At 50.2% G+C, this 25360-nt stretch overlaps 11 protein-coding genes across 11 annotated transcripts; 7 read left to right on the forward strand and 4 right to left on the reverse strand.

The window, feature by feature from the left end:
• Positions 1-310: 310 nt before the first annotated feature.
• On the forward strand, positions 311-1367 carry JN550_004228 (uncharacterized protein; the record flags this gene model as incomplete). The annotated part of the gene is made up of 3 exons (XM_049315720.1): positions 311-508; positions 607-856; positions 919-1367. The coding sequence occupies 3 exons, from the start codon at positions 311-313 to the stop codon at positions 1365-1367; spliced, it is 897 nt and encodes a 298-aa protein (XP_049173766.1).
• Positions 1368-1554: 187 nt separating this feature from the next.
• JN550_004229 (uncharacterized protein) lies at positions 1555-2434 on the reverse strand (the record flags this gene model as incomplete). Its single annotated transcript, XM_049315721.1, has 2 exons — positions 1555-2296; positions 2373-2434. The coding sequence occupies 2 exons, from the start codon at positions 2432-2434 to the stop codon at positions 1555-1557; spliced, it is 804 nt and encodes a 267-aa protein (XP_049173767.1).
• Positions 2435-3905: 1471 nt separating this feature from the next.
• Positions 3906-5963, reverse strand: JN550_004230 (uncharacterized protein; the record flags this gene model as incomplete). Its single annotated transcript, XM_049315723.1, has 11 exons — positions 3906-4038; positions 4095-4185; positions 4235-4350; positions 4400-4547; positions 4603-4665; positions 4717-4907; positions 4957-5290; positions 5370-5593; positions 5645-5726; positions 5785-5793; positions 5852-5963. 11 exons carry the CDS (start codon positions 5961-5963, stop codon positions 3906-3908), a joined length of 1503 nt encoding a protein of 500 aa, XP_049173768.1.
• A 595-nt stretch (positions 5964-6558) lies between these two features.
• Positions 6559-8068, forward strand: JN550_004231 (uncharacterized protein; the record flags this gene model as incomplete). Its single annotated transcript, XM_049315724.1, has 3 exons — positions 6559-6835; positions 6887-7855; positions 7920-8068. The coding sequence occupies 3 exons, from the start codon at positions 6559-6561 to the stop codon at positions 8066-8068; spliced, it is 1395 nt and encodes a 464-aa protein (XP_049173769.1).
• Positions 8069-13920: 5852 nt separating this feature from the next.
• Positions 13921-14462, reverse strand: JN550_004232 (uncharacterized protein; the record flags this gene model as incomplete). Its single annotated transcript, XM_049315725.1, has 4 exons — positions 13921-14073; positions 14130-14177; positions 14228-14268; positions 14321-14462. 4 exons carry the CDS (start codon positions 14460-14462, stop codon positions 13921-13923), a joined length of 384 nt encoding a protein of 127 aa, XP_049173770.1.
• Positions 14463-15333: 871 nt separating this feature from the next.
• On the forward strand, positions 15334-16782 carry JN550_004233 (uncharacterized protein; the record flags this gene model as incomplete). Its single annotated transcript, XM_049315726.1, has 3 exons — positions 15334-15378; positions 15441-15701; positions 15793-16782. The coding sequence occupies 3 exons, from the start codon at positions 15334-15336 to the stop codon at positions 16780-16782; spliced, it is 1296 nt and encodes a 431-aa protein (XP_049173771.1).
• Positions 16783-17342: 560 nt separating this feature from the next.
• On the forward strand, positions 17343-17966 carry JN550_004234 (uncharacterized protein; the record flags this gene model as incomplete). The annotated part of the gene is made up of 1 exon (XM_049315727.1): positions 17343-17966. The coding sequence occupies one exon, from the start codon at positions 17343-17345 to the stop codon at positions 17964-17966; it is 624 nt and encodes a 207-aa protein (XP_049173772.1).
• Positions 17967-18707: 741 nt separating this feature from the next.
• JN550_004235 (uncharacterized protein) lies at positions 18708-19629 on the forward strand (the record flags this gene model as incomplete). Its single annotated transcript, XM_049315728.1, has 2 exons — positions 18708-18884; positions 18940-19629. 2 exons carry the CDS (start codon positions 18708-18710, stop codon positions 19627-19629), a joined length of 867 nt encoding a protein of 288 aa, XP_049173773.1.
• Positions 19630-19691: 62 nt separating this feature from the next.
• Positions 19692-21061, reverse strand: JN550_004236 (uncharacterized protein; the record flags this gene model as incomplete). Its single annotated transcript, XM_049315729.1, has 5 exons — positions 19692-20411; positions 20479-20520; positions 20598-20758; positions 20824-20925; positions 20977-21061. The coding sequence occupies 5 exons, from the start codon at positions 21059-21061 to the stop codon at positions 19692-19694; spliced, it is 1110 nt and encodes a 369-aa protein (XP_049173774.1).
• Positions 21062-21325: 264 nt separating this feature from the next.
• JN550_004237 (uncharacterized protein) lies at positions 21326-23737 on the forward strand (the record flags this gene model as incomplete). Its single annotated transcript, XM_049315730.1, has 10 exons — positions 21326-21432; positions 21693-21954; positions 22012-22113; positions 22164-22328; positions 22379-22466; positions 22524-22617; positions 22667-22734; positions 22784-23012; positions 23070-23293; positions 23385-23737. The coding sequence occupies 10 exons, from the start codon at positions 21326-21328 to the stop codon at positions 23735-23737; spliced, it is 1692 nt and encodes a 563-aa protein (XP_049173775.1).
• An 865-nt stretch (positions 23738-24602) lies between these two features.
• On the forward strand, positions 24603-25208 carry JN550_004238 (uncharacterized protein; the record flags this gene model as incomplete). Its single annotated transcript, XM_049315731.1, has 1 exon — positions 24603-25208. The coding sequence occupies one exon, from the start codon at positions 24603-24605 to the stop codon at positions 25206-25208; it is 606 nt and encodes a 201-aa protein (XP_049173776.1).
• Between the last annotated feature and the right edge of the window lie 152 nt (positions 25209-25360).

The raw sequence follows: 25360 nt of genomic DNA on the forward strand, positions 1-25360 counted from the left end.
AGCCCTCCTGCTATCGATAGCTGTAGCTTACCCCCGAAGCGCATCGGACACTCGGGCATTACCTTGCATAACACCCCTGAACTTGCCGCCATGGTGGCCCCAAAAGGTCCAATCAGGCGGCGCCATTAATCAGCAGTACCGCGGGAGAGCTTCCCGACTCTGCCCCCCAGCGGGCACTAGACAGCTGCTATCGCATGTCGTCGTATGAGGTGCTGGAAGCTTGCTGGCGAAGCCGTCGAGAAGTGAATGCCGTGAGTGACACCAAATAGATAACCTGGTCCCGCCCGCCTCTTCCCCCTCGAGCCTCACGATGGATCCTCCTACGAAGTATAAGCCGCGACGAGGGGTGCTTGGCAACCCTCTGTACATTGCCATTCCCATCCTGATCGGTCTCTTCTTCACGCGATCACCATACATGACCATGACGGCTACCACACCCACCGAGGGCAAGCCGTGGGCAGATGCCCCGATCAAGCTTATCACCACTCCGCAGTATGAGACCAAACAGGTACGATGTCCCCCATCCTTCCACACCCGCCGAGCCGTCAGAACGTCGTGCGTGACTCGGGCAAGGTCTGCTGCTGACACGGTGCTTGCCTTATACAGACCGATATATTTACCACCGGTGCGACGCACATGGCCTTGCTGCATAACGCAATCTTTCGGGGCTACAACTCGATCTACCAACAAGCTCCCCACGTGAAGCCCGAAGACAAGAGCGACTTTGTTGGATACTCGTTGACGTGGCACAAGTTTGTCAAGTCGCATCATGACGATGAGGAAGAGAACCTATTCACCAAGGTTGAAGAGGTTCTGGGGGATAAGAACATCTGGGCTGAGACTCTCAAGGAACACGGTAGGTTCTGGTCCTAGTCGTAATAGCTATACTCGGCTCGGCTGCTGATGCTCTATATGTAGAAGCCTTCCTCGGCGGCCTCGTGGAGTTCCACTCATACTTGACCTCCCTCAAGTCCCACCAGGATTTCTCTGGGACTGAACTGCAACGCATCATGTCAAGCTTCCAAGAGCCCTTCGATTCACACTTCCACCACGAGATCGCAACGATTGCGGCATTGAAGGACCACTCAAATGCCCCCAAGCCAGGCTCACCAGAAGAGGCCAAGGCTTCGGCGACCTTCAAGACTTGGGGCAAAAAGACAGTCACTCAGGCCGGGACTCTCGATGTAGTTCCATTCTTCCTGTTGAACCTAGACGGCACCAGGGAAGATGGCATGTGGGCAAATTGGCCCCCTATCCCGGCACCCATCAAGTGGGGGCTCGTCAATATTGGCGGTGCTTATTACAGCAGTTGGTGGAAGTTTAGCTCTTGCTCCAATGGCAAGCCAAAGGAGTTGTATGCACTATAAGAGTGTGTTGTTTCAGCAGCTTCACGTCAGTTTTCGGAGTCCTGGTGTCTTTGTACGTTGTAATGGCGTTTCTTACGTAATGCTTGGAGGAATGAGAGTAATGCACGGGGATGTTATGAATGATGCTTGATCTTGAGTATCTAGAAATGTACAGATAATGCTCCAAACCCTGTATGCGGTATCCTTTCTACACTTCGATCGTGGTTTCCTGAAGCCAACCAGATACGTTATACATCGTCCAGAGGAGAACACCCACAACAAAGAGCCAAGAAGAAACACCAGAAATCACATGTCTCTGCCAAACCTTCTCGGCCTCGGTCTTGCTGTTGTTGTGAGGGAAAGGTACATCGGGAATTGGCACATTTAGAATCTTGCATAGTGGCCCCCATCCCTCGCTGACATTGTACCAGAAGAGCTTCTCAGGAGGGACGACCTGCCTTATGTGTTCTTCGTGGATGGCCTTGGTGGGCTCGCGGATACCTTCAGAGCCGTACCTCCACTTGCTAAGAGCCTGGAACTTGAACCCCCATTCACCATAGCCCTGAGCTATTCTGAGCCACATCACAATGACGGGCAGGTACCATGTCGACATCATGCCGTTCATGTTCTTCATACTCTTCCACCAAGACGCTTGCTCACGGGTCGTCACTAGGACGATAGCCTCAGGATAAGCACGCATGATCTCGGGAACCAATGACGCGGCTGGGCAATCCATCGTGGCTACGTAGCCGTCGAAGATTGATTGGATCATCCAGCTCATCTTCTCTTCGTCCTCAGGTGTATGCTGCCTCGGGGCAAGATCCATAATATCTAACCAGGTCTTGATTTCGTGTTTACTTCCTCCCAACGACTGAATACCCGAGTCGTGGCATGGTCCGTCAAGGAGAATACTCAGAGCCTCGTTTAGTGTCTTTGTTCCTGTACGACACCTGTCATTGGTGTCAGTCATGTGGAATGCTCGAGCCGCGGGCTACTCGGAGCCTTCGCACGTTGAAGAGTACCCACATTCCAGCCCCGATCACCCGGAATTGGGCGCCCTTCTTGGGCCTCGAAGGAAGTTGGCCCATTTTGAGGCTCTGCTTAAACTGTTTACCAAGGAAAGATGACGGAATCAAGCCACTTGCTGTGACTTTAAGTTTCCCTTGACCCGCCAGAGGAGAACAGTGCCATTCACTAGACAGCTAAAACCCGGAGAATGCTGCCTACCGCAGCTTTATATCAAGGGCGACCACCTCGATGCACTTACAGTGCAAGCCAGCATGTGCGATGCCAAGAGCCCTCAAGATAAACGCCCTGGGTCTGATGGTCGGTCTTCTGCGACTGAGTTCCATCAAAACGGCGGCCTTGGCCTGAAACGGACATGTAAGCATTGCGTTCTTTCTGGAAGCTCGTTCGCAGTTTGGTATCTCGAGGGGAAGATCAATTCTCCTGCCATTATGAGAAGCTCTCAGAGTCTCCACAAGTGCAAGAACCCCCTGTTCGGCACATGGTACAGAGGCATATCAGGACGAATGGGTGCTACCTGAGGTAACGGGTGGCCGACACTGGTGTCTGGGTATCCCATGCAACTTCTGCGGATCCGACTTGGCGAGTATCGGCACCCAATGAAGGCGAATTGCCCTGAGCTTGTTTTGAAATTCCTTAAAGGGGCGGCACTTCACATGTTCAATCCGCAACCAGTTCCCCGCAACCTTCCTGATTTGTCACGCGCGGCCGGGGTCTGAGCGGTTGGCATGCAGGAACGGTGATCCGCTAACTTATAGCGACTTCAACAATCAGGTAATCAGACAGCTTCATGATCGGGACCGAGTGCCGTCGCGACGACGGCCGACTGACGGACGGCACAGCGGTACATGCCCTGAGTGCGAAGAAAGATCGACGAGTCGTGACGAGCGGCAGCGAAGTGCTTGGCTTTTGGCTAGCCCGCCCAAATGCTACCATGGGGATCGCTGCGGGCATCGATCATACATAGGATTTTGTTGTTTCATTTAGACGCAAGAAGCTAGGATAACGACTGAAGTTCGTTATCGTTAATGCATATCGATCAAGTGTTGCGCAGCTTCGATTGACTTTGAAACTGCCAAGCCCTGAGCCAGCGCTCTGAGCAAAAGCACTTGGCCTTTTTATTTCCGATGCTTCGCTTTATGGCGCCGCCATTCATTTTTGGCAGCAGTCTGACTACATAGCGATTTGAGATTATTTATTTAGAAATGCGAGAGGACCATATCAGTCCCAGTCATGTAAATAATTGTGTTATGAACTCCACTAGAGGACAGGAACTGGTAAAGAGCCTCCTTGTCTATAGCAGCCGTCTGACTACCAACGCCCATGGACTCAACTTGGCCAGAGTCCATAACGCTCCACGACGTCTCTTTCAGTCCTAAACTTCTGTCACATATACACGTTGGCGCATAGCGGACCTAGCTCTAGTTTCACTAAGCATACGTAGTGAAGCAATAATTCTGCATCTCCAGCTAGTCGTCTTGCTAGATTTGCGGCGAACAAGACAAGCCACCTCGGCAACCAGCCCTGATAGATTCAAGTTTCTGGAACCACTGCAACAGATTTTGGGCCCTTTGAAGACTCTCCCTGGGCAGGCTGAGCATCTGGTTGGTCGTCCCCGGTCTTCGTTCCTTCAATGATTGTTGCATGAAACGCCTCTCGCTTAGGTCTAATCAAATTAATGAACATCTTCAAGCAGAGAGACACAGCTCCAGATTGACTTACTTGAGAAACTTCACATCGATGTATCGCAACAGACAAGTCATCAAAATGACAAGCACCCAGAGGGCTATCGAGGATTGCCAACCGTATTTATCTATCAAAAGTCAGATATCTCACATGGCGCTTTATTTGAATACACTTACAATACGGGGCCTGAACGGCAGGCCATACCAACACTTGAGACCACGCCGAGACGCCATAGTACAGGGCAATAGCCACTCCAACAATCAGAGTACGAGCCTCTGGGTCTTGGGGTAGTCTGAAACTTTTGTTAGAATTGCGAAGTATTTGGGCCTTGGAAGACTCACAGATCAGAAAGCCAAGCGAATATCAAGGGAGCCGTTCCAAGGCATATGAATGAGATGAAGTAGCTCGCATATGCCGTGGCTAGCGATGTGGTATCGGGATGCGAGGTCCAGACACTCAGCGCAATGCAAGGTACCAGGCCAATAACCGCTGTCGTTCTGTTAATATAGCCCACTACACAACGCCATGTGAGGCAATCTCTAACCTTGCGTGACGATAAGAACCCATCTCGTTCTTAGCAGGTCGGACAAAATTGCCCATATCCAGACTGCGGTCACATATGAGAAGATTTACGCTACAACGACTCGGAACAACTTACCAAATACCACGTTGATCGCACCTCCGGCGATTGGAATAGCGTTGACCTCAGACGTCGTCCATCTTGCTGTCCCATCCGGATTCTTCAGACTCTTCAAGAACAAGTTGAAGTAAGCGTAACCCCATGAAGCCAAGACTGTAGATATGTATAGGACCGAGACAAAGTAAACAACCCAGTTAGAGAATGTTCGCCTATGCTTGCGTTAGCGAATGGCATCGTTGCATGAAACAACCGACATACTTGGCTCCTGCCCACGTCATTTTCTTGGGCTCGGCACGTCCATGGCGTTCTAGACGTTCCATGGCCAACTGTGCATGACCTTTCTTGAACCAGAAAGCTCTTGGGTTGACACGATTGGGAAGATCAGGCAGCATGACAAAACCAAGCATGCCAACGACGACAGTCATGATCGCATTCACGACGAATAGCCACCTCCAGCCAGCTATGCCGTGGCTACCGTGGAGGGTGTTGGTTATTGCCACTTGGAGTGCACCAGACATCATGGAACCAATAGCTTGACAGGAGTGGTAGAACCCCATCCTTTTGGCAAGCTCAGATGGAGTATACCAATGCACTGCTGCGGTTAGTTCTATGCCACCAATTCTGGTTTTTGTGTGGCTACCACGTGTAGAAAGATGAGATAATCCACTTACTAAAAAGAGTCATCATTCCAGGCCAAGCGGAGCTCTCGCAAAGGCCTAGGAACACCCGCAAGACATAGACTTGATTTGCATTTTTGGTAAGTGCGATCAATCCAGTCACTATTCCCCAGCAGATTTCGAGGCCTGGCAGCCAGTAGCTTGGCCGTACGTAGGTCAGAATGATTTGTGATGGTATAAGCATGATGCAGTACGCAACATTGAAATATGTTTGGAAACTAAACACATAGAGTCAGCACCATTCGTACGCATTTCAGAGCCATACTTACTAGTTGAGTTCATTCCCATTTAACCCCAGGTCTTCCTTCATCCCTGATACGTAGGCATTGCTGATGTTTTGCTGGTCGAGGTCTAATGATCACTATGTGAGCACTTACGAACCATCCGGTCGTCCCGGGCTGCTACTCACACTTGATGACTTGATTTCGCGCCGCATGTTAGCTTCCCCTCGTATGGATTGGCTTTAGGAAACATACCTTGGGAGATGCAACCGAAAGTCATCAGAAAAATGTCCAGTCTTCTGACAAGGTCACGCTCATCTGGCGAGCGCTCGTGGCGCTGCGCAAAGGCCAGGCTTCCGAACCGCATCTTCGAATGTCCAATAACTGGAGTACAACTAGATATACAGTATTTCAATGTTATCGCACCAGCGGTCGCTGATGCGCGATGGGAGACGCAAAGATATAGTCGTCGCGTTATCTGCTCCGACACCCCAATACCCCGCAGAGATAGGCCTCTCGTCTGACTCGAGTGAGGTGGAATGCGACGCCCGTAATCACGAAGTCAAGCAAAGAGAAACACGTAACAGGTACGAGCGGACGGGTCGGGGGTCAAGTAATCTAACCCTTAGATATCTGTGCACTAAGTCGCTATCAGTAATTTCCTACTACAGAATGCGACAATCCATCGGCTCTATTAATGCGCGGAAGGCTATCTGGGACTGATAGGATTGGACATATCAGTGATGTTTGCCATCGTGGCTCCACAGAATCGGCCTTGTCCGACTCCGTGCAGATCCTAAACTTGTCGGGGTCGAGGCCGAAGACGACTCCCCCGCAGCGAGCTCCTAAGACGGAATAGATAATAGGGGCCTGCGTCAGTCCACGACTTTTAATGTAACTTGGCATAGAAGGTCAAATCCCTAACATTCACAGCCTGGAACTGCAAATGACAGAATAGCAACATGGGGTCGCTTGGTAACAAATCTTCTCTACCGGTGGCGAACCCGGGCCTTTCTTTCTGGCAACAAACTACGAGGTCGTTCCCGTACTTGAATGTCAATAGAAGCGAACCGGCCCCCAAAAAGTCAGAGTACGTCGTAATCGGCTCCGGTATCTCAGGGGCGCTGACGACGTTTGAGTTGATCGAGGGAGGCGTATCGCCAGAAAATATTGTCATTTTGGAGGCTAGAGAGGCAGCAAGTGGAGCAAGCTCTCGAAATGCTGGCCATGTTCGTCCTGGTGAGTGTTCTGTCCCATATCTGACATATTGATGCTGATGCAAGTGCGTAGACGCATTCCGCGGGTTTCAAGTCTACCAGAAGGTGCTTGGCAAAGAGCAGGCACTCAAGATCATTGCCAATGAAAAGCTTGTGTTCGAGAAGGTAGACGAGTTCGTGAAAAAGCACAACGTCGAGTGCGATTTCAACCCTACTACCACCTTCGATGTTTGTCTGACGCAGGAGTTCGCAGACTTCAATGCTCAGAGCTTGAGGGAATATAAAGAGGCAGGGGGTGATACTGGTCATATCAAATTTTACGAAGGCAAAGAAGCTAAGCAGAAGACACGAATTGCTCAGACAGTCACCGCATATGAATGGCCAGCAGGATCAAGTCATCCTGCAAAGCTTGCACAATGGCTGCTCACGCAATCAATCAACAAGGGGTCGGCGCTTTTCACTCATTGCCCGGCCATGTCTATCAAGAAATCACCCCGTTCCAGTTCTGAGGAAACGCTATGGGAAGTCACAACACCAAGAGGAACTATCACGACATCGACAATTATCCATTGCACGAATGCGTTCGCGCCGCACCTGCTTCCACAGCTTGCTGCCTTTGTAACTCCAAACCGAGCGCAGGCGCATGCTTTCGTTCCACCATCAGCTCTGAATGGTGCAAATGTATTGCCCAGTACTATGTCTTTGAGGCACAGTCTGAAGCACTTTTATTCCGTTGCTCAGCGAAAACCAGATGGTGTCATCATACTCGGAGCCCCGCGAACGAATCCAAACATCAGCCAGGCTGCTTTGGATAGCCGGCTACTCCCTGACGACAGTGCATTCAATGACGAGGTCAGGGACGACACGCTAGCCAACTTTGCGTCTTGCTTCCCAGAGTGTAGTCCGAAACAGCTGAACCATGGAGAGGGCCTATGGCATTCCTGGACCGGCATCATCGCCATGACACCAGATTCTGTTCCTTTTGTCGGACAGCTACCTGATATGCAAGGCCAGTGGGTGTGTGCAGGATTCAATGGCCACGGTAAGTTTCGGTCTTCTTGGTAGGCTATGTTTTCCTGTCATATGTACTAAACACTCGTATTCAGGAATGGCAAGAATTTTTACCTGCGCCCCAGGTTTGGCCAAATTAGTACTCGGAGGAACATGGGCAGAAACTGGGTTGCCAGAATGCTTTGAGTCAACAGAGGCTAGACTCGAGGGCCTAAGCAATGGCGTTGCAGGGTCGGTCTTTTAAAAGTATCGCAATGAGTTATGATGAGGTGTTAAATGACGTCGGGGCATTTAACAGTAACATCCTGTCTTTCTTCGAATCTCATACAGACGGAGCATATAGGTCTAGAATATGGTGATATTTAGGATACGTATCGTATGATTTGCCCAGTGAGACATGGACGGTATGACATGAAAGTTCGAACAGAATAGAGGTTCCGAGGATAAATATGTCAAATATTGCAGAATGGTGCTGTATAAATCGTCGTTAAAATTGATGTCTTAATTGCACGCGTCACCGATATAAAACCCACCTTTTGGCAAGAAATCTAGTCATGTAACAGGCGATGTAGCTGTACTAAGTAAAGCAAGCCTTTTGGAGTCGTTCACCTACATTTTACTCACTTAATTGTGTACGTTGCATTGCCCATGGAGCCTTCCGGTAGAACTGGAGAAAAACCGGTCCATTGCAGGGGTGGTACCATAGTCGGCGAATACGAAACGCCGTCCTATCCTGGAATCGAAAGCATCTGGGGACGTTCTTGTGCTATCTCAGACTATGATACGGGACTCTGCAAGCAATCACCGGATGGTGATAATTTGGGCCACTTACCTACGCAGATATGGCAATTCTTAACGCTGTTTATCACGAGAAGTAACGATTACTTCTGCCGTTATGAAGAGCGTATAGCCAAGCAGTCGTGATGTACTTAGACCTTACGTGAGACCTAGGAGGTGTATGTGGCACCATCTCAAGATCAAGAGACTATCGTGCCATATTAACTTAGTATTGCATGTAGTTCCGCCTACGGAAACTTGAGCTGCACTCATATTGAACCCCTTTGAGCTCATTGAACGACCAACCGAGCGGGTAAGCCCTATGGCTCCGAAACTTCTCTGTAGCCTCACGTCTAGTGAAATCTTTTTATTTATGATGCTTGACAAGCCGCACTGGCATAAGGGCCCCTGCGGAAGCTGAGAGGTTTAAGATTTCCAAAGCCAAGAAACCTTACAATCTTAACTGAATGCACATAAGAAGCCACCATTGGTCTTTCAGCACAAAGTGGCCAAGGCTAATTCTTTTGAAGATGGGGTGACGGACCTCGTTGAAGGAATACATTTGCCAAGAATTTGCATTTGGAAGGGATTATACGGTAAGGTAAGCACCTCATTCCCTTGCTGAGGAAGCAAACTATGTACCTACTTTCCCCACGCTTGCGACGCGTTAGCGCCCACCTCCGCTTTCAATACACTTGCGCTACTCCTTCCATTTTAGTGCTATCGTAAGAAAATAGGTAGGAGTGCCAGCTCGATTATATACATGGCAGGCATAGCAGAGCTTTTGTCGCCCAAGTTTGGCGATCTCCCCACCGCTACGATACTAGTGTATCGGAACACACGGAGGCAAGGGAGGTTGCTGCAGGTGCGGGACCGTTGCTGTGCGGAACCTTCTGACCCACTGATATGGAGAGGGTGGTAGTCTGAAGACGATTGGTCATTGGTCGTTTGCCTTGACGCACTTGGTCGTCTGCACTGACGCAGTGGAATACAGATTTCCGAATCCCGTGGCTAAACGATACTGTAAGTGGATCAGTGATAAAACCCCCATTCCCATGTCCTCTTGAATTATCTAGTCTTGGCAATCTTCGCCCGTTGCTGGTATACCACGATAACATTGAAACCAAGATTGATCCTGCCTGCAGTGCGTTTCAGCCTTTCAACATGGGAGGCTTGCAATCAACAGGCCTCAGCGAGGTTTATGGTGCAGTAATTCCCGAAAAGTTTCGTTCGAAACAAGAGATGTTTCTCGATGCAGTCAAAAAATACCCGGAGAACCTCGCACTGGCTTGTGTACACCAGCCCAACGACCTGTTCGGCATTCCAAGCCAACCGCTAGACGAGGAGACATATCATAAGCAGCCATATCTACGATGGACGTTTCGGGAACTTAGCGCTGCGGTGTTCCGGTGCGCGGCAGGCTTTAGGGCTGCAGGAATTAGACCTGGAATGCCCTTCTTCACTTTCAACACCAACGGTGCGGAGCATGTGATATCCTAGTAAGTGGCGGCTTTAAGAATCATTACTGGACACAGGATTGCTGATTGGTAGTGGGAAGTTGGGCTTTGGTCGACATAGGTTGTATATTCGTTCCGATCAATCCTCGCAATCTCGTAAATAGGGCAGAAGTTGTGCATATGATCAACACAGCCCTATCTTTGGCACCAGAGGCAAGGCCAGTCGTGATGGTTTCAAGTCCTGACTTGGCGGCATCTATTGATGAGCTAGGGGTCTTCAACCACGGTATCCGGATTGCTGTTACCAGTTCGGCGGCAAGCAAAGGTTGGATCCCTTTCGAAAGCTTGATGTGCTCGGGGTATCCTACCGTGAAATCCGAGGAGGATACCGAGCCAGCGAATAGAGTCATCGATGGTGTGGTACTGTTCACTAGCGGCACAACATCTATGCCAAAGGGCTGTTACAGAGAGCATCCCCAATGGAGCATCTACATCCACGCCGCACAGTGTGTTACCACTGAGGATTCGATAGTGGCCGGGTCCAGCTTTTGTGGAGTACTGCCAAACAATCACGCCATGGGCCATCTTTGCTTGGTGTTCGCCCAGACTGCTGGCGCTGCAATGGTATACCCAGGGCCAACATTCCAGGCCGATACGATGCTACAGACTCTGTTCGTTGAAAAGATTACACAGGTATGGAAGGATACCACTACAACCAAGTTGAAAGCCGTGAAACGCTGACTCATTTTCTTTATAGTATGCATTGACACAAACTCCCTAATTACGATGAAGCATAAAGTCAAGCTGACTTAAGGATTATAGTACTGCACTTGTACCTACGCTTGTTCACGCTCTCACTGGTCTCAAGGCATCGCTTGGGCATAGACTCACTCATCTCAAGTTAGTAATGTTTGGAGGTGCTGTTCTCACGCCGGAAAACCTCCAAACTTGTATTGATGAACTTGGGGCCCAGCGCGTTGAGAATGCATTTGGAATGACCGAGGGGTTACTTATTAGATCTGGCGGCCAATCCGAACTATCAAAAATCGTCGATGGCGACCATGTCGCTGTTGGATGGACACAACCTGGCACAGCTATCCGAATCGCGGACCCAGAAACTAACCAGGTCTTGCCCCGTAACAGGCTTGGTGAGCTTCAATGTTCAGCCCTTTCAGTTTCTCCATACATCGGAGGAGTCAGTGATGATAGTTTTTACAATGATAAAGGCGGTCGTCTGTGGTTCAAAACAGGTGATCAAGCAAGGATGGATGAAACAGGACGTCTTTTCATAACCGGAAGATACAAGGACATGTAAGTTCAAGCAATACCAGAACACGATACCCCATAGGGCAGTAGCTAAAATAAACAGGATCATTCGTGGAGGCGAAAACATGTCACCTACTGCTATCGAGGCTGCCATCTCAAAGGATCCAAAGCTTGCCGCCCTCAACCCACAGGTTGTGGCATTATCAGACCAAATTGCGGGAGAAGTTCCCGTAGCTGTCGTTCTCGGACCTGCTACCGCGGATATAAAGGACGCAATACAGGCTGCCGTCACGGTTAACATGGGAACATTGTACACCCCAGACGATGTCGTGTCATTGCAAGACCTGGGACTATCGGACTACCCTCGTACCATGGCCGGCAAAATTCAGAAAACGAAACTTGCTGCGCTTGTAAAGAAGTGGCATGATGACGAGGAAAAGCGCAATGCTATAGTTGGTACCGAGGAGCTCGCTGTGGAAGTGAGGGACATATGGGCGAAGGCCGTTGGACTTGATCCTGCTCGTTTATCATTTGATTCACAGATTGGAGAGTTTGCCGACAGCATAACGGTCATGAGGGTGAGGGATACAGTAAGAAGAAAAACAGGCAAATTACTATCCATGGTAGATATGGCAAAGGTCGATACCATTTCTGGGCATATTGCGTTGCTCCAAGCGCAAACAACCCCTATTGAAGTGGGGGAGAACCGACGTATTGTCAGGCAAGGCCCGCCTGAGGTGGGAGACATGTCGCATCTCACTGCGGATCCGGATCTATTTGAGCCCACCAAGGAGCTCATTTCGAGAGTCATTCGACCACATGGGCTCTCATGGGAGGATGTTGAGGATGTGATACCGGCCTACGATTTTGCCAACATGCTGGCGGAAACGAGACTTTTCGATAGCTGGGGCTTCAAGTTCTCTATACTTTTCAATAAGAGAAGCAAGGAGGTGAGTAAAACGAGGCTGAAATGCGACTGCGCCTTTATTGATAAACTCTTTCAGGAAGTTAGAAGCGCTATGGAGAGGCTGCTTAAAAATAATCGGATGCTGGCATCCTTCCTCGTCGCTGACCCAGATGTTCTCGGATCTACAGACTCTCTGCATGTGGCCATTCGCCATAGCAAGAAGCTTTTTGATATAATTTTCGAAGATGGAGGGAACCTGAAGACCGTCGATGAGCTCAAATGTCTGGCATTGGACTATAAGGACCAGGTCACATATCCTGGACCGCTGAGCCGTGCAGTTCTGTACAACATCGAGGAAACAAGTGAAGTTGGCGTTGTTTTCTGTGTTGACCATGCTACCATAGATGCGTCGACAGGGCTCATCTTCAATGCTGATTTGGACAAGGCTTTGAAGAGTACCTCACCGCTGTCCGAGCACGTCGACTATAAGCTCTGGGCCGATTCGTACCATAATCAGCGCACATCCTTGGAAGCGAAAGCTGCGACAAAGTGGCATGTCAAGCGGTTGGAGGGCTTAAAAGACCACCGAAAAGCGCTTTGGCCTGAGTTCCAGATGCCCAAGGAGGCAGATGATTATATCGTGGCGAGCTCCGAGGAAGAGGCCGTCTACCACAACTTCGACGCCCCAGAAATTCATGAGTTCCGCAGACAGCATCCTCGTATCACGGCTAACATCGTCATTAAGACAGCTTTGGTCTTGTTGAATCTCCACCGCAACGACTACACGCACGCTCTGTTCGCAAATCTGGAAGCCGCTCGAACAACGTTCCCTTTCCTCCCCAAAGCGGTTGAGGCAACAGGGCACTTCGAGGCTACCGATGTGTCAGGTCCCACAATCCAGGCGGTTATCAACTTCGTTAAGTTCGACCCGGAAGAAACTGTCATATCGCTACTGGAAAGAGTCCAAGAAGACCAGAACAATCTGACAAAATATGCTTCGGCACCCCTTCAAGAAATCATTTCATCCCTGGGCGATGTTGGCAAGATAATACCAGAAACTATAGGCCATCAGATTTACAACTGGACACCTGGTATGGGCACTACGGGTACAAATCCTCACGAGAATTTCACGGTCCTGAATTCGGTGGTAAGAAACCGCTTGGGTTTATCATGGAACGCTGGCCTCGGTGGCCGTAACACCGACATGTTCTTTACTTCCGTCAGAGGTATCAGCTTTGATCGTGAACAGCAGAAGACGCTAGTGCAGGACTGGGAGAAGATCACCCTCTGGCTGCTTCGAAGAGAGAACTGGGATGTGGCAGTGAGAGGATACGACAGTTCATTGGACTAAATTAGGGAATAGGGTCAACATGATTTAAATCGTTGATGCAAGGTAGTCAGTAATGGCCACAGTCAAGTGCTGCCGGTATGGCTTTTGCATTATCAGCGGGTAACATTAAGCCATATAGAACAATGAGCTAGAAATGGACCTGTGTTCTCGTCGCCACATGACTCTAACGGGCCACCAAGGATGGCCCTTTGGAATTCGAAGGACACGATTCGTTGGTGGTTGGCAAAAATTATCACTTGGCAAGATTTTATTCATAATTTCAAGTCGGAATCGACCACAGTGAACTACAGTCTTGCCCTGCCTTTACCACCGTTATCACATCAGGTATTACATTTGCCTCACTGACTATGTTTCCTGCCGTGATGCCCAAGCTTCTTCCCTGGCATGCTATCTGTCTGTTGCTTTTTCTTCTTCAGGAATTCCTCCTCTTCCGCTTGGATCTCGGCATCAATCTTGGCACCTCGAGACGGTTCGTTACCATGCAGCATAGCCTTGCTGGTATGTCAGCCTTTAGGAATAGCAAGGATCGGGTATGCCGTGAACTCACAGGGTACGTCGGGTCTCGTTTGAGCCTCTCTTGTACTTGGTCTTGGATCTGAGATTTGTATCAGTACGCCCATAAAATAACAGAGGATCAGACCCTACATCTTCCTCCCGCATCTGGTTCATAGCTTCCAATTTCCCCTCTGCAGTTGCTCAGCTTTGGTATCACGTTGCATTGCAGACACATGTACGTACTTTTCATATAACCATCGAAGTTCTCTCGGTGGTGCTGATTCTCGTTGTGGAAGGCTTCCTCCTTGAAAGTTCTTTGATCTCCATCTTCGTAAATGTAATGCGCACCCACTTTGGAAGAACTGGCGTTATGTCGACCACTCATGTTTGCTGGGATGTCTTCTCGGGTGTTTGATCGAATTGTGTTGATAAGCTCACAATTTGCAATAGGACGTATGAAAAGATGTACGGGAGCTCCCGCTTACATATTGGTGTTCTTAGTTTAGGTGCAGCTACGGTGTCGTAATGCATCATGCGGGCGTCATCGTTGGTGAGCGTAGAAGTTTAAGACATGCACGATGACAGAACACGTGGAGAGGTGGAAGTTACCTGGTAGACCACTGCCTTTCAGCTCCTCATTTGGTCAGGGTATCCCAAGCTCAGCTTGTATGGGATTTAGTGTTTCCCGAGCTCTGTGCTGGGGATCGCACCGGCCAGCGCGGTGCTTTGGTCACGCCATACCGTGGACAGGAGGCCTATACTATGTACAATATGGTGGAATCGTTTGGCCAGGGGCCTAGACAACTCGAAACCCCAGTTAGCACTCACACTTCCTCTACTAAAGTTGCTGGAATTGACATTCTTTAACTGTCCTCAATGGTATAGCAACTGGTAAACCCTAACACAAGGTCAGAAAAGATTCGGCGCTTTTTAGTTTACTATAACTTATAGGCGGTCACAATTATCCACACGCTGATAGCTTTACGGGCCGGGCAAGTAGTGCCGGCGGTGGCATTGAGGTTACACCGCAATTCGAAGCCATTCGGAGGCTTAGACGGAGTGCAGTGCAGTAACACGTGCTCCACCCGATGCTCCAGCATCATTCGTCATGACGTCAGATCCTGTACTTTAGCCGGTATCATCACAGGATGGACATGGACACCTGACTAGCTTGGGACGCTCTCTGGAGGGTCCGGCCATCTATCCACAAAAGTAAAGATATCTAGGCGAGCGCAGGAGTCGCCGGACGCAGCAAGATGGCCACGCAAATGCACGAGAAAAAGAAATTACATTTTATAATCGTGAGCCGGCACCTAATGCCAGTGTAGATATTGTCACAGAACTGCGGCTGACGAATCATTAGGTCGGTGGCTCTCTTGGCGGTTTAGCTGCTGGGTTGGCCTTGAAAGCCATAGGACATGATACGACTATCTTGGAACGAAACCCTACTCCGGTTCTAGAAGAACAAGGGGCTGGGATCGTTGCCGGCGGTGACACGCTGCAGTTTTTCAAAAAGTACAACCGGTGTGACAGGCCCATCGCAGTCACCTCCCACCGTCGTCAGTACCTTGACAGGGACGGCAATGTCGTCCACAAGGAGGATATGGAGCAAAACATGACTTCAGTAAGGCGAGCCTGTTGTTCATTCAGCTGAGTATTGTGAATTTGATATAACTTTCACTAACAACTCCTGATGCTGACTCGTCATATCGAAGTGGGACCTTGCTTACTTCCTCATGCGCGCAAACTATGATGGTATCAATAGCGAGCATTGTAAGGCACCGAGTCCCGAGGCAACTGACGGAATGGCGATTCACCTTCATGATCATAACGTTACAGAAATCAAGGAGGATGGACAGGGCGTACGGGTCTTCTGGAAAACAAGTCGCGGTGAAGAGGGTAGCATTGTAGGTGACATTATCATAGGGGCTGACGGACCAAGTTCGACTGTGCGGAAGCTCTTGCAACCGGGTGTAGAGAGGGCGTATGCGGGGTACTGCGCTCTGCGCGGGACAATACGCGAAGACAGTGTCAGTGAAGCCACCAGAGAGACGTTCAGCGAGCGATTCACCTTTTTCCATTGTCGCGGGGTTCAGATCCTGGCATACCTCATACCGGGGAGGAACGGCAGTGTGGATCGAGGGCAGCGACTGATTAACTTTGTCTACTACACCAACTTCCCCGAAGGATCGCCTGAGCTCGAAGAGATCATGACGGACAAGCACGGCAAAAGGCGGCTGATCACGATGCCTCCGGGCATGACGGACCCAAATGCTTGGGAGAAGCAGCGCCAGGTTGCCAGAGAGCGTCTGCCTCAGCCATTTGCAGAGATCGTCTGCGGAACCAAGACACCCTTCGTCCAAGCTGTGACGGACGTGATTAGCCCGACCAACGAGTATCTCAACGGGAAGGTTGTCCTTATCGGCGATTCCCTTGCTGGATTCCGTCCTCACACTGTAGCGTCGACCTCGCAAGCTGCCTTTGATGCCATGATCTTCGCCGACTACATCGAGGGCAAGGTGTCAAAGGGGAAGTGGAAGAAAGAGACGATGGGATTTGCTCGATACATCCAGAAGAGAGGCGTGGATATGGGCAACAGAAGTCAGCACGAGGACTTGCCGCTGGAGGAACATATCCACGATCGTAATGTAGCTTCGACACCAAGGGAGAAGGAGGTGTATCCGGATTGGGCGACAGCCATATGAACGGGCTACGAGCCAGGCACCGGGTCGGCAGAGCTTCTAGTCAAGGCGTCAAGCGTAAGGTGTATGTTAAGGCTCCAAGAGAGATGAACCGCTTGGTTGGGATGATAGGTTGGCGAGTGTCTTGTCTTACTTATCGTTTGGCGCGTAAATCCGACCTCGAGTGATCTGTGGGTACACACTACGTAGATGGATGTTATTGTCAAAACAAGCTTGCCAAGTTAGTGAGGCTCTAGCGTTAGTGTGCCGACGGCATGGTGGCGGAAGGTCCTGCACGTTGGCCTGCACGTTGGCCTGCAAACGGCCCTACCTCAGCGACTGCAATCTCGGCTGTCAACGCCGAACGCCCCTTACTTCCGCGCCCAAGTTAACTCCTAGTGAGAAAGCTAGCCAACTGGTTGAATTCCCGACGTAAACGCCGTTCGTGGTGACTGCATGAAGTGATTAAAACCTGGCCATTTCCGTAGCGCGCCATTTCTTCTTGTTCTTGGTTCCACGCGCCTCATCCTGTTGTTTCTTCTGTCGCTCGCTCCTCGATTCCATAGTACCGCATACTTTGGACAATGACGACCTCTATCACGAAAATCCTCCTGCTCGACACGGATTCCGACCAAACCCTAGTTGCCGATGTGCTGGCAGCGGACCCAACTGCGACAACTTTTCTCCTCAACTGCCCCCCAGGAACTGACAGCAATGATTGCGGTACCTACAATGAGAGCGTGATAGTTGGCCCGTGGGCGAAACCGACACCTCCACCAGATGCAACGACTGGAATTTATGATGTAGACATCTCCATGCCAGATGAGAGCTGGTCCTTTCACATCCACTGTGATATGAGCCTGACCGTCCCTGTGCAATGCACGACAACAAATCTCGGAGGCAATGACGACGGCCACCCAACTGCTACATTCACCGTTGCCAGCGACGACATGAGCATGGGCTGGGGTTATATCCCAGTCACCATTACTGCTGGGCTGGAGAAGTTGGCCAGCGCTACCGACTCGGCTGGATCCGTGGTCACGGGCGGTTCAGGCACTGCTGGTACGACGACTCTATCCGGCACCGCCTCGAATACGCAGAGCGCTACGTCGGCGACTGGCACGAATGCAGCTGTGCTTGGCCGTGGAGATCCATTGACTGGCACCCTGGCACTGGCGGCGCTTGCATTTGGGTGGTTGCTACAGTAGATCCTGATCTTTGCACTCACAAGCCCTCATCAACATATACGACTAATAGCTCATTAATCACTTGATATACAGGACTTAATATATAAGCCTAACGGGCTCTAGTTGTTCCCAACGAGTCTTTGTGATTTCTCTTCGCTGGTTCTGTATTCCCAGGTGCGATATTCTTGGGCCGAGTTACTGTCCTGTGATGTAACATCGTGAACTATGTCGGCCGTTTCACAAACCCTACTTAAGTAGGTTAAAAATAACCGATGAAGTCAAGTTCAAAGGAGCTGAGACGACAAGTCGGGTTGATATTCGGGTTATCCATGTACAGGAAGCCCATTCACTCGTATGGCCAATCGTATCACATCCTTCCTATGTGGGGCTCGCTGGGTTACCACAGGTAGTATCACGTCGTTCTACTTCGTCCTTGCGCGATCCGATTACACAGCATCGTACTACAACGCCCCAGCACACATTCCATCGAATCCATCGGACTACCTACACTGGACTCTAAGAAATGCTTCCACTCACAATCAGAAGCAGATTGTTGCAATGAACGAAAGCCCGTTCACAGAAATCCCGACTATCGATTTGTCCTTAGCTGGGGACCCCGCATCATCACCTAAACTACTGGTAGACCTACGCCAAGCTCTTACTCAAGTCGGCTTTTTGTACATATCAAACCACGGCGTTGACGAAAAATATATAAGCGCATTGATTGATGCCCTACCGAAGCTTTTTGGCCTTCGACCAGAAATGAAACAAGCGATTGCGCTCGAAAATTCGCCCCATTTCCTCGGCTATAGTGGCACAGGTAGTGAGAGCACTGGCGGCCAATCTGATCAACGCGAACAAGTAGAATTCGCAACAGAGCTAGATGCAATATGGCAGGAGGGGATGCCCCTATATGAGCGACTACGAGGGCCCAATCAGGTGTGTCATGACCGGTATCTTGTTTCCCGACTGGATTTTAATTCCTGACTTTCAGTGGCCGGAGGCTTTCCCAGAATTAAGGAAGGTTGTGAACGACTACGTACAGGCCATGGCCAGACTGGGCGAGACATTTCTGGGACTCGTAGCTCAGGCACTCTCGCTATCTCCCGAAACCCTCCTATCTTTCTTGTCAGATCAGCACCGTCTAAAATTAGTTCATTATCCAGCCTCAAAGCCTGGTGATACGGGAGCAGCGTCCGCCCAGGGAGTCGGACCACACAAGGACTCCTCAGGGTGGTGGACTTTTCTCCTCCAAGCTTCACCACCAGAAGTAAAGGGCCTGCAGGCATTGAATAAGGCTGGCCAATGGGTCGACATTCCTGTGAAGCCGGGCACATTTGTGGTCAACATCGGCCAAGCTTTCGAGGTTGTTACGGCTGGGGTCTGCAAAGCAACCACTCATCGAGTATTGTCTGGCCTTCAAGAGCGTTACAGCGTCCCTTTCTTCCAAGGAGTACGGCGAGACCTTACCAGAACGGAAGCACGGGCTTTGAGTCCCCATTTTGCGTCCTTTGAGGAGGGCATAGAACCTGACCAAGCCCGGGAGATTGACTCTGCTTTCCTGCATGGAAAGTACGACACGTGGGGAGAAACTCAGCTCCGGACCAAGATTCGAAGCCACCGGGACAATGGGAGGATATTCTATCCAGAGGTTTTTGAAGACTACATTAAGGATGGAAACTGAGAGAATTCTCCTATCCTAGCATTTACTATGTCGTATAACTTGTTTTTACCCTCACACATCGCCTAATCATAATACTTTGCCGACTTTCCGCCAATTATGGTTTGCTCAGACACCTCGCTCCTAGGCTTCTCTTTGGCAACACCTTTGGCTACTCGTGCCTTCACCCACTCACCCGCGGTAATTCCAATAGCGGAGCCATCAGTCGTCTTGTTGTACCCAAGCCGCTCCAGAACACTACTCTCCACAGGCCGAAGCTCGAGAGTGTCTTCGGGGCGTACAAAGTATAGCACCCCCAGACGGTCTACCTCAGCCTGGTCGGGAGGCGGAGCGACCACGCGGTGAATACTACTCTTCAAGAACCCGTTGGTCAGAAACTCAAGAGAGTCTGCGATGTTGACTGTGATGCTCCCCGGGTATGGCTTAACCCATTTCCAGTTGCCCTCCGGAGTGCGGACTTGCAACGCAGCAACTGGCTGGCGGAAAAGTAGGGTCAAGCTTCCAAAATCAGTGTGACCTTTCACCCATACGTTCTCCAACGTTTGGTTTTGCTCTGGCGTTCGGTGATGGTACTTCATATATCGCAAGTGGCAGTCGCTCCTCTCATCATATCGGTGGCGCTGGAGAAAGAAATCTTCCGGCAGCTCAAGGATGATGGCAAACAGAACAAGCAGCTTTCCTACCACATGGTCGTGGATGTGACGAGCAAACCCCTCGATTTCTTGCCGGTTCTCATTGATGATGTCCGGGTGCGACCGTTCAAGTTCCGGAATGAACTTTGGGATCTAAGGCAAAATAAGTCATTTCTCATATTCGTTGGATTCCTCGCAAATCCAATGATAAATGGCTTACATTGTATATCTCAGTGTTGTCATTGACCCCAGGTCTCACCTCCTAGTAGTTTCCGAGAGCGTTAGTAACAAGACCGGCGAACATGACATAGCATACGACCAGTGTGGGGATATACGTACCCGAAGGCCTAAGGGTTTGTATCCATTGTAACCACCATTTTCAAGATCAGCCCTGTACTTCAGTTTCTCATCTGTGGATAGCTGGAAAACTTGTTTGCCGATGGCGAATTGGCGATCCACTTGGTCTTGGGCAAGACCGAAGTTGGTGATATAGAAAAAGCCTTTGGCAGGTTTGATTAGCCACACACCAAATTCCCGCTGGCTGCAGTCAATTGAACTGACTAACCAATCTTCTGGATTGCATCAAAAAGTTGATTTGCCAGACGCTCTTTGCCCCCGGGTTGATCAAACAACGAAAGATCCAGGGTGGCTAAGTCAGCCCAATCGACTATAGAAATTTCAGCTCAATCGTCTCCATTGGAGCAATGGGCATACTGACGTTCATATTTGGTCTCAGGTATCTGATGATACGTGGGAATTGACGATGTGGAATCAGGTACGGACGATGCAACTACTGCAGCCATTATAAGACTTATTGCAATCCTCTTTCACTAAGATAAATTGATCTTGCTTGAATTTTCCAAGAGCGAAAGGTTTGTCCGACTGCTGAAGATATTACGACGATGATTAAGGGACGCAACCCCAGTCCCAGCCCTACGTCTAATATGCATGCAATCAACTAGTTCCGTCGGAAATAAGTCCGACGAGCCTATGTGCGGGGATACATGGGTTCAGTTCAGGACACAGGTAAGCAACTTCGTCCAATATTGGAGCTGAAAGGTGTCGCGATGCTAGGGGACGATGGCGAGATTGGAGACACTACCGCATCTGGTTGGCTGAGAGCAGTGGACCCGGTACTACCACGGTCTGCAACGGGCTTTCATCAAGGAACTCAGTGAGTCTTCAGCCAACGTAGAGCACTCCCTAGACTGAGTGCCGCGGCGCCATGCCTGTGGTAATGGGATCTCTCTTCCAGAGCCCCACGATTCGTGATCCTGGTGGGTGATGGTGCTATAATCCGGCATCATGCCAAGAGTCTAGCTATCAGCGGGGATAGGCTGCGGAAGCTTAAGAATTTAGTACAAAGCTTCGTAGAGCCTCAAGATGATGCCAAGTTCCCCAAGTGATATACGCTGGTAACAATTGCCATCTCAGTCTGATGTCGTCGGTCAAATTACCGGTCGCGGCTTCCAGCCGGGCAGGTGAGTTCAGTGAAGACAGCGATGGGAAGCTACCAAACACCGAAAATACAGTCGCGGATGAACAGAGCACAGTCGAATCAGCCGAAGAAATCCGAAGACAAGCTTTATCTGCATTGACTCCTGAGGAGGAAAAGAAATTGTTGAGGCGCATTGATTGGCACTTGATGCCACTCTGTTCGTTAATCTTCATGTTCAAAAACCTCGATGTCGACAATGTGAGAATTTCCTGGATGCTGGAACATTCGCACGAAATTCTAATTTTTTTCATACAGGTGTCTAATGCTCGTATTATGAATCGTGGGACAAACCAGAACATAATGACACAGCTTGGAATGACGGCAGATGATTATAACCTCGTGACGGTTCTATACTATGTGAGTGCCTCTTTTCGACGAAAGAAACAGAGTGCTTACCTCTATGTGAGATTCCCTACATCATCGGTGAAGCTCCTTCAAACCTGCTCCTCAAGAGATTTTCACCTTCCAAATGGCAATCGCGAATCATGATTACGTGGGGGGTCGTACTCGCTTGCCACTGCGCTGTTACAAACAAGGGCGGGCTATACGCTGCGAGATTCTTCCTAGGACTGGTAGGTTCCCCACCATATGCTTCTATGGCTCTTACCCACCAGTATTATAGGCCGAGGCAGGTCAGTTCCCTGGAGTTATCCTGCAGATGTGTTACTGGTATCGTCCAGATGAGATGTCTCTTAGATTGTTATACTTTTGTGAGCCTAATTAAGCCGATCAGTCTCGCATTTCTTCTTCTAATATCATACTATTAGACATATGCGGCAATCTTTCAGGCATTTTTAGTGGTATCCTGGCCTTTGCTTTCGACCACGCATCTGGCGCATGTGGTCTCTCAGGATGGCAATGGTGAGACATCGCAACTCTACTCGTCTTCACTGCGTCTAACCTCTCTTAGGCTGATGCTGGCAGAAGCCATAGCAACTATAGTTGTCGGTTTTGCTATATGGTTTCTCCTTCCAGATTGTACATTGCCCACTTTCTGCACGCATTTCTTAGACTAATCCATGCACAGTTCCCGAGACAGCGTCATGGCTCTCTGACAGGGAGAAGGCGTTTATACAAGCCAGACTGCCGCCAAATGCGCCACGTGCAGCTGAACAGAACTTCAATTGGGGAGAGATCGTGCAGTCGCTCAAAGATATACGTTTGTGGCTATTCACTCTCGTTTGGGCATTCTACACAGTTGGAACAAGTGGCGTCAGGTTCTACCAATCCACCGTGATTGCAGACCTCGGATTCACGTGAGTCCATTGACAATCCCTATATCAAGTCCCAACCGTGACTAATTCAGTCTATAGGAGCATTGCAACCGCCCAGTTGCTGAACCTGCCAATCACTCTACTCGGTCTATTTGTTATTGCTGTTACAGGAATATTCGCAGACAACGGCCGTCTACCCAGACCCTTATATCCGCTTTCCTTCCTAGTCATTATATTGGCTTGCTATTCCGTGATGGTCATCTACCCGAATACAGGTGGTGTTTATGCGGCAACTATGATCGGTAATGCCGTGACTGCAGCCTGTAAGTCACCCAACGCAAACGGGCATAGGCTGCCTAGTGATACCGCGCAGCCATCATGTCTAGTCTGCCGTTATACTAACACCATGACCAGGGTTTCCTACGATGTGGCCGTGGCGCGTACAGACTACAAGTAGAGCCACCGGGTCAGCCTTCTCGATAGGCTTCGTGAATTCATACGGCCAAATTGGTGGGGCTATAGGCCCACAACTGTTCCGGGCTGCATATGCGCCACGATACCAGATATCTTTCGGCGTCGCCATGGCACTTGTGGGCTGCTGCATGATCACCACGCTGATTACGTGGTGGGTTACTAGAGACACGGAGAGGAACACGAGGAAGTCAAAGTTGGCCAAACTAGCAGCTGCAAAGAGGGGTGAAACTGCCTTTGAAGATGTCATCGATGAAGATCTGAGGAAGCGGCACAGCGTCCCTCAGCAGCGCTAGGGGAAAGATTCGCCTTGTTGCACCCTGTTAGCAGGCCAAGCCGAAATGCCTGCAAGGCATAACAAGGCCATCGCTCAATCCAACGTAGCACCATTCTCAGGACGAACAACAAGCGGCGCTATGTGGGTGATCATTCAATTGCCGAAAGTGAAGGTTGAAAATACTGCTTGTCAGCCTTGATACCAATCTGCAAAACACGCAGGTATAGCTGCAAAGCAGGCAGGCCTGGCAGATGCCTTGCCGGGTCATTGCGCACAGCTGCACATATTCCTAGCCGTGTTCAGCAATGGATCCACGCGCCTTGGACCCGCTTGACTGGCCCACTGGGTGAGACCTTCACCACTGCAAGACGAAGTTGGGCACAGACAACACTGCCACCGCCGAGCAACGGTTCAGCCGATTCATCCGGAAGGCGGTTGGGCGGACTCGTTGGCAAAGCTGTGCCCGGCGACGAATGCCCCACAAATCCGGGAGAGCGGCCGGTGAGAACCCACTTAACGGTTCCACACAACTGGATCCTTAGAATCCTTCGACCGCTCTTGGACAATGACTCGCCGTCTTGGACTGCTAGGCAGAGGTGTTTGCGCTGTCTGATTCGCAATAAGCATCTTGGCCGGCGTCATCTTCAATCAATGTAGAGCTGCCGTCTACGATGACCCACTATTCTCACACCGATGCAAGGGAGGCAACAACTGAATCGTTTGAGTTTCGGATGTTGCGCTGGTCTAGAAGTTTGTTATAAGAAGGCTTGTAGAATCTGCTGTGTACCATTTAGCACACGGCCCGTAGCCTATGTTACCGTCCTCGAGCTCATCTTGTTCTACCTTTTTCTCAAATACAAACTTGATTTTCATCTTGGACAATCATGTACGCTGAATCGATTCTCGTTGTCCTGGTTGGCTTCGCATCCACAGCCAGTGCTGCTTACGACCCTCGAGCACTCAACGGGATTCAAAACCTCAAGCCCGGGGTTGCGGTGCGACAGGAGGGCACCGCATGCACCGCATCCGCCTTGTCCATCGCCGCCAGCATTCCGACTCCGACCGGGGAACTGTTGTCACTTCTCTCATCCTACGCCGCAACAGCTGATGTGACCAACCCAACTCAAGCCTGCGAGATCACCGCAGCCATTCCTTCATCGCTCTCTTCGCAGTACTCGTCTTACGACTCTGCGGTGTCGTCGTGGTACGATGGCGAGAGCTCGAACATTGCAGACTTGATCTCGAAATGTTCTAGTGATCCTCTTGCGCAGACGATCTCTTCCGCGATTGGAGATTTAAATGCATACACAGCGAGCGGATGCAGTGGGCTCACAGCGACTAGCACTCAGTCGGTACAGAGCGAGACTGGAAGCGCTTCCTCAGTTCCATCGACGACGACCCCTGCAACCGCTGGCGTGCCAAAGCCGACAGCTGCGATAGCCGGCGCGGCTGCGGCTGCTGGATTCATCGGAGCGGTGGCAATGCTGTAGAGACACAAGAGAAGGATACGAAGTCGAGGAACGGGACATGTGGTGCCGAAGGAAGGAAGGAAGAATTGCCCCATCCCTTACGGGGATGGTCGAGGTCATTGTCCACTTTGCATTGATACACCCTGAGAAGCACAGAGTCATATACATATACC

This window comes from Neoarthrinium moseri, assembly GCF_022829205.1.
Source record: "Neoarthrinium moseri strain CBS 164.80 chromosome Unknown scaffold11_Wmoseri_CBS_16480, whole genome shotgun sequence".
In the NCBI taxonomy this organism is placed as follows: Eukaryota; Fungi; Ascomycota; class Sordariomycetes; order Amphisphaeriales; family Apiosporaceae; genus Neoarthrinium; species Neoarthrinium moseri.